Genomic DNA, 7,500 nt, shown 5'->3' with positions numbered 1-7,500 from the left:
ATGAGAGGGTATTCTTATCAGGGTCTTTACACATATAGACACACACATAGTGTGTACACACACACACACACACACACGTGTTGGTGACAATACACTCGTAACAGTACAGAAAGTGGGGGACATTACAGAACACTATTTATCCCATAACCTGGGCGTCTGCCTGGTGTGGAATGCAGCAGCCAATCAAAATAAAGGTGAGGCTTGCTGGCCTACATCTGCTGAAGGTGGGGGTGTGGCAAACCCTACGGCAAACCTACGCTGTTGACACCTGATTCACTCACAGTCATACAGCACTCACAGCCATAAAGCACTCACAGTCATACAACACTCACAGCCATACAGCACTCACAGTCATACAGCACTCATAGCTATACAGCACTCACAGTCATACAGCACTCACAGCCATACAGCACTCACAGTCATGTCACTCACAGCCATACAGCACTCACAGTCACGTCACTCACAGCTATACAGCACTCACAGTCATACAGCACTCACAGTCATACAGCACTCACAGCCATACAGCACTCACAGCCATACAGCACTCACAGCTATACAGCACTCACAGCTATACAGCACTCACAGCTATACAGCACTCACAGCTATACAGCACTCACAGCTATACAGCACTCACAGTCATACAGCACTCATAGCCATACAGCACTCACAGCCATACAGCACTCACAGCCATACAGCACTCACAGTCATACAGCACTCACAGCCATACAGCACTCACAAGTGACACGTCTCAATACAATGATTCTGAGCGGATGAATGACGGAGGTGAGATTGTTTTTAAACAAACCTGTGACCGATGGGTTATATAATATATTAATATATCACCAATTTTAGCATTGCCCCCGAGCTGCCCGCCCTCAGTGTGTGTGTGTGGGAATCAGTCACAGTGCTGAGTGTGTGTTTCTCTCAACTCTGTGGTTCTCTCTTCTCTGTCCTCTGTTTCTAAAAAGGGTGACAAATTAGAGAATGCCCTCACAGGGAGCAGTCTAAGCTGGATTAACCAGTGTGGCCTCTCTCTCTCTCTCTCTCTCTCTCTCTCTCTCTCTCTCTCTCTCGACATAGCTCTACACATCCTGTCACTGACACTGTTCTATACTCTCCGACTGTCTCATTAATCATGTAATCCAACTCTCTAAATCCTGGAGAACAGCAGTGAATAAAGCAGCCAAATCCTCGGTCTTTACAGATGCGGTCGCGGACTCGAGCTTCTCAGTTCTCGACTGTCCATGAACGCTGCGTTCAAGTTCAGTTGAGTTATTGATGAAGGGAAAAGCACTTGCGTTCCAAATATGGGGGACTGCCTATTGTCGTAACCAACGCAGCAGAAGCATCCACTCGACCTCTGCTGCAAATGCAATCAATATTTAAGGGGGTAGCCTATTTCGAGTGAGTGCCGGGTTTTTTTGACTTCATAAATGAGCTCTTTTAACCCTGCACCCAAAGAAGTTGTTAAGATCGACTTCAGCGACAAAGTTAAGGGTGAGCCTTGGGCCTTCACAATATCCAGTTTCATACCACGCATCTATCATCCGTGCATGAACTGCCAGAGTGCTGTGTCGTAAGTACCTTACAGTGTATAGCCCAGCCTAAATACAGAAGTAGGAGGACTCTTCTGATGGCAGCCTAAGCTAAGCCTGAAAAGGCTATTGAGCGACAAGGCCCAGTCAGGCTGCACTGTTTGGCACTTCTGCGAGCAGGCACTTTTAAAAGGGGATTAGTTTCTTAAGACCATTGAGGGGCAAAGGCTGAAATGAACCAATAATGAGGATTATTTGCTCCCATCACAAACTGCCATGTAGGACAGTCAGCATGAGCTTGTGCCACATGTGTGTGTGTGTTTGTTTGTTTGTGTGTGTGTCGCCCACTATCCCTTGAAAAAAGGCAATCACAATGTCATGTAAGGCTTACTGAACAAACTGTCTCATCCAGATAATTGCTTTTACTCTACACACTCAATTTTCTCTGACAGCCAAACATATTATGTAACGTCGAGATGCATCACACAGCTAGACGCTAAAAGCTTGCCTGAACCGCTTCTGCTTCTGGATGGCCGTTGGAAAGCAAATTGCCTCTGCAACTAGACGGTATGAATGTCTTGCAGTCTATCGAAGCTTCCCGCGGTCCTCTGTGGCTCAGCTGGTAGAGCATGGCGCTAACAACGCTTAGGTTGTGGGTTTGATCCCTGCCGGGACCATATATACTGAAAAACGTATGCACTCACTGCAATGTAAGTCGCTTTGGATAAAAGCGTCAGCTAAACGGCATATATTATTATTATTATTATTATCACCAGGCTACTCCCACAACCATCAATACAAAGACAACACATGCATTTCTTTGCAAACGTTCCACTAGTTGCACTCTCCACAGTAAGAAGTGAAGGAGTGTAGGAGTAACGTACAACTACCCTGAAATTGTGTGTGTTTTAGACAGACCCGTTGTGTCCACACTGGGCAGTGAATGACAGGATGGAGGAGCACAAAACAAATCGAGGGACAAGAGAAGGAGGAGGTTATACGAGGAATAGCCAATTGTGCTTCGCATTCACACGATTACCTGTCTCCCCTTGGACAGGCAATGAACCCTTTTCTATAGGTTGGGGAGCGAGTAGGCCTACGGTTGGATTTACAGAACTAAATGCCTCCATAACAATTATGGAGGGAATCAAGCCATTAGCTACAGACACTATTCATGTCAAGGGCAGGACGTCCTTAGAATGTCCGATCGTGCCTCCGACAACAGCAGGCAGGCAGGCAGCAACTCGCTGCTTCGTATCAACCCGACGGCAATTTCCATCCACATAACGGCATTCCTCTCCACCACCAGTAAGACAGTCTGTCATCCATCATGATTTAGCAGGCTAGATACAATTAAGAAGTTCCACATACAAACGAGACGCATTCCCTACCACTTCATTTCACTGTCAACTCAAGTGGGCTACGTTCAGTGCAGTCACAGTACACACACACAAACGCACGCACACACGCACGCACACACACACACACACACACACACCTTTTCTCACTGCGCCCTGCATAGCAACCACCCCCAGAATGGGCAATAAGCCACACACATATCTTCAAACACTGGTTAACGATTAAATACGGGGTTCTACTTCAAATAACACGGCTGGCAGTACGGTTTGAATGTGAAATCCACAGGCGTTACTAAAAAAACAGGAGCGCTCATCACGGGAGGAGCCGACATTGTCTGTCTGTCTGTTTATAAACATTAGCTAGCAGGCTAGCTGGCATTAGCTTGGCTAGCAACGCAGTGTGTCAGTGCGTGTGAAATAGTTTAACAGACTAAATCTACATTACTGTAAGCATTCTCATCGCTACGTCATTACTTTGAAAGGTAAACCAACACACGGCGCTGCTAAAATGTGACAATTCAATTCAACACACCTTCCAAAAGCCGAGAGATAATACTGTCCACGTTCAACTCGGTCTCCGCCATCTTCGATACTGAACAAGTTGAGAAGAGAATTTCCCGTTTCCTCCCACTGGACGCCAGGGGGAGTGATGAGTCAATGTCGCCAAATGACAGAAATGATCCCATCAGAATCAGCTATTGTCACATTGTGACACTGCATGTGAATAGGTAGAGCTGACATCATTTAATATTTTCTGTAAGTTCATGAATTTCACAAATCAATAATCTCACTGAAACAGTGTTATTGAATGTACTCTATTGGTTTGAGTCGGTTAGAGATCTGATGACCTCTCTTGGAATTCCTAATGTGTTTCATGCAAAACCTGTTTGGGTGGGTCAGCTGTTCTGGATGCTATGTGCAGTATCTAATGGTTAAGTTGTGTAAGAAAAAAAACCCAGACAATTCATTTCAGTGGGTTTAATTGTTTCACTTTTTCAAAGCAGTACAAACATACTTCAAATGAAATGTATTCACTAAATAAATACAAAACATCACTTATTACTTCAAAATGTAATTCACTTCAGTGTCATAGACTGAAAGGTTTTATACAACTTTCTCCATCAAAAGCTTTATCAAATAGGTTTAATAAATTGAATAAATATGAGGCAAAAATAATGCCCTTTATTTGACAAATGCATTTATTTTATTGTGTAGGACATTAAGCTATGCCATGCAAGTATTACCAACACATTTACTTAGATTTTTTACAAATTCACAAAATAACTTTAATAGCACTATGTACATTTACAAAATGTACATATTACAAGCTGGAGTGTGTGTGCATGCTGTTTATGTTTGTATGCAAGAGTGTGTTCATTGCCTTTTTCCATTGAAAAATAAAATATTCAGGATTGCTGGTGAGTAGGCCTACTATGGATGTATCACAACTATCTAAAGAGGTTTCCTCGCCTTGTTTCTTTTCCTTCATCATCTGCACCTGTTCAATAATATAAATAATACAAATATCCAGAAAGGCTTCCGCCATATCACTGTCACCTATCCTGTCTTTACACCTCAGAGAATGGGAGAGAGGAGTCCACTTCAGACTATTGAGATGACCCTTCTTTATGTGTACTGTACTTCCACAGTGTGCTAGAACCCAGTGGCCTTCATCTCCACAACAGCCTGCATTTTCTTCCTGTTTCTCTTCTCCCGGCAGGAGAGGAGGACCCAGGTCACACCCCAGCCAATCACAAGACCGACGACAGCCAGCACTGCAGCCGCCCATGCGGGCACGTTGTCTGAGCAGGGTGGGTTGAAAGGAGCGGCTGTGTTGGGTGTGCTGGGAGCTGTGGTGGTGGGACCACTGGGTACACTGTTCACACTGGTAAAGATGTAAGGATGATCCTGAGAGACAGGGGTAGACAGTACATGTTAGATATGTGCTTGTCTCTACAGGACAGGCTCACACTAACATTCTGTATACTGTCCTTAGTGGTTTATATTGCTGTTATGTACACATCCCCACTAAAGAACATTTTAACTGAACAAGCCAAATGTTTATGCTGCTGCTCAAATTGTACGACTGTAGTGCAATAGTAACCTCCTTACCTCAGTGGGGCACTGGATCTTGCCTCGGTCATTTGTGAAGTTGTTGTAGTTCTGCTTTTGGCCCACTGGCTCCAACTACACACAAACAATGAATGAACTAAGTCTTCCATCCACCATTATTACAATAAATAAAGATGTACCAATTCAATATATTACCAATAACCAGCCTTTCTGCTCAATCACTCACAGCTCTCTATTTTTCATTTGTTTCCCTAGCCAGACTGACCATGTTATTCCATAATGCGATGGCCATTTCAGCATGTCCCCTGTCACTGAAGTGGAAACAGTCCACAGAGAAGTAGGTGAGCTCTGGCGTTCCTTCCTGAGAGAGAGAGAAAGCATGCAGTTAGTGTGTGTCAGGGTGTGTCAGTGTGTGTGTACTCTGTGTACCCAAGAGTGTACATGTACATTCCCTCACAAATGTGTGTTTGTGTGTGTGTGTGTGTGTGTGTGTGTGTGTGTGTGTGTGTGCACATGAGTGTGTGTGTGTGTGTGTGTGTGTGTGTGTGTGTGTGTGTGTGTGTGTGTGTGTGTGTGTGTGTGTGTGTGTGTGAATTTACCGAGTTCATAGGGACAATGGAGTTATGAAAATAGGGTTGGAGGACCACAGCAAAGTCCTCACGGCCATCGTAGTGACCTCCATAGATCAGTTTCTCTGTTTCCTCCTGGGGGTTAAAACACAGATGATACAATGATAGAAAACAAGGAGGATTCTGTCCATCGTGGGTCAAAATGTACATGCATGATAATGTTTTTCCAATACCTATCCAATTCACAGACCTGGAATTCCCGATTGATCCGTTTCATCTCTGACAACTCTGGGGAGTCTTCTCCCGGGATTATGAAGCATGGACAGACGTTCCTAAGAGACAAGGACAACATTTGGTTGGGTTGGATCTATATCTGCTGTCTGTATGACATGTTTGAGTGCAACCTGTATCGTGTTTCCAAGTCGATACATTGATCCGGTGACAGTTGGGTGAATGTTAGGAGAAACTGTTCTTGTACACACAGTGTTAGGGACTTGTCAATAGAGTGATGGATTGAATGATGAACATACTCCTGTACGAGGCTGCAACCCAGGGTGTTTCTCTTTATCTTGCGGAGGCCTTCTATCTGTAGGATCTCCAGAATGTGGACCATCACTCTGGGCACCTGAGATCACAAAGGCTTAGACCAATCTCTAACAGCGAAGCATGCACAATATGAGTAGCAATATCAGTCGTGTGGTTGAGAACTTGCCCGGTCACAAGGACGTGTGTGGGTAGTTACCTCTTTGTATAGCAGGTCCAAGCTAGCCTTCAAATGGCTGCTGTAGTTCTTAGGAGACAATGAGGCCTGTGTCCAGACATGAGAATGGTTGTGTTACTTTCATACATGTTGTGTTCATATGTACACTACCCAGACACACACACGCACACGCACGCACACGCACACACACGCGCGCGCGCGCATGCACACACACACACACGCACGCACACGCACACACACGCGCACACACGTGCACACACGCGCGCACACACACACACACACACACACACACACACACACACATACACACACATACACACACACATACTGTACCAGTGTATAGGATGCAATTGAAAATAATTGACAGTTGTCATAAATAAAGCAACGTCCACTGAGGGAAGGCAATGCTATGCAATATGCAGAGAGATGCTAGCAACAGCAGTGGCTGGGTTAGCGCTAAGACATCACTCCCACTGACTCTGAGCTCATATCAAATTGAAGCTGCGCTTTGATATTCTGCTTCAAAGCAAAAACATTAAAGGGAAGGCAGCACTAGTGAAGCAGAGAGAGAGAGAGAGAGAGAGAGAGAGAGAGAAAGAAGAGAGAAATGAAAAGTGAAAATGAAAAGAAAATCAAGGGAGAGGGCAAAGGATGGCGAGTCAAAGAGAGAGTGAGTGAGAGAGAGAGAGAGAGAGAGAGAGAGAGAGAGAGAGGGGGGGGGTGGAGGGGGGGAGTCAGTTGTCTCCCTTGCTGATGCCACTCAGAACAAGGCCTGCCCCTGTGCTCCTCTCCCATACAGAGAGACACTGACTGAATCTGATCATTCAAAGGAAACCTTGTCTGCCCTCATCTGACACAATCAAACAATCACACAAGAGTCACAATGCTCCGTTAGAATGCTATAATGTGATATGATATCATGAGACATCTATAAACAGAGACGGTACTATGATAACAGGACGTCAAGGAAACTAGCCAAATCCAGTCTGAAATGAGAGGATGTTCTCCTTTATTAAAACTGTTTCGTAACAGTGTTTTGTTAGCGGATAAGGATCAAATTGGTTGCCCTACTGTAGCCGGTGATTGTGGAAGGGCTGACATGCAGTACGACGTGTTATGATGGCGGTGTGAGACTCACTCTATCATTGCAGTACTGACACAGGTCATTGCCCCCAATGAACAAGGTCACGAGCTTCCAGTCCTTCTCGAAATCCACTCTCTGCACACGTGAGTGGGGACATAGA

General features: G+C 44.9%; 2 protein-coding genes across 2 annotated transcripts in view; both read right to left on the bottom strand.

The window, feature by feature from the left end:
• Window positions 1–3,477, bottom strand: part of LOC310814029 (serine/threonine-protein phosphatase PP1-beta catalytic subunit-like) — a gene marked incomplete at its 5' end in the record, with an annotated part of 11,870 nt that extends 8,393 nt beyond the window's left edge. Inside the window, one exon of the mRNA XM_083683251.1 lies at window positions 3,426–3,477. Coding sequence (XP_083539377.1) covers window positions 3,426–3,477 — 52 coding nt within the window. The remainder of the gene's footprint in view (window positions 1–3,425) is intronic.
• A 396-nt stretch (window positions 3,478–3,873) lies between these two features.
• Window positions 3,874–7,500, bottom strand: part of LOC310814239 (phospholipase B1, membrane-associated-like) — a gene marked incomplete at its 5' end in the record, with an annotated part of 12,181 nt that continues 8,554 nt past the window's right edge. Inside the window, 8 exons of the mRNA XM_083683537.1 lie at window positions 3,874–4,801; window positions 5,006–5,080; window positions 5,232–5,327; window positions 5,566–5,670; window positions 5,786–5,867; window positions 6,066–6,160; window positions 6,278–6,343; window positions 7,395–7,475. Of these exons, the coding sequence (XP_083539663.1) occupies window positions 4,547–4,801; window positions 5,006–5,080; window positions 5,232–5,327; window positions 5,566–5,670; window positions 5,786–5,867; window positions 6,066–6,160; window positions 6,278–6,343; window positions 7,395–7,475 (855 nt within the window). The 3' untranslated portion in view covers window positions 3,874–4,546. The remainder of the gene's footprint in view (window positions 4,802–5,005; window positions 5,081–5,231; window positions 5,328–5,565; window positions 5,671–5,785; window positions 5,868–6,065; window positions 6,161–6,277; window positions 6,344–7,394; window positions 7,476–7,500) is intronic.

The sequence above is a fragment of the Argentina silus genome (genome assembly GCF_951799395.1).
Source record: "Argentina silus genome assembly, chromosome: 13".
NCBI classification, from domain to species: Eukaryota; Metazoa; Chordata; class Actinopteri; order Argentiniformes; family Argentinidae; genus Argentina; species Argentina silus.
Note: the sequence above shows the minus strand (reverse complement) of the source record. Positions and strands in the feature narration are given on the sequence as shown.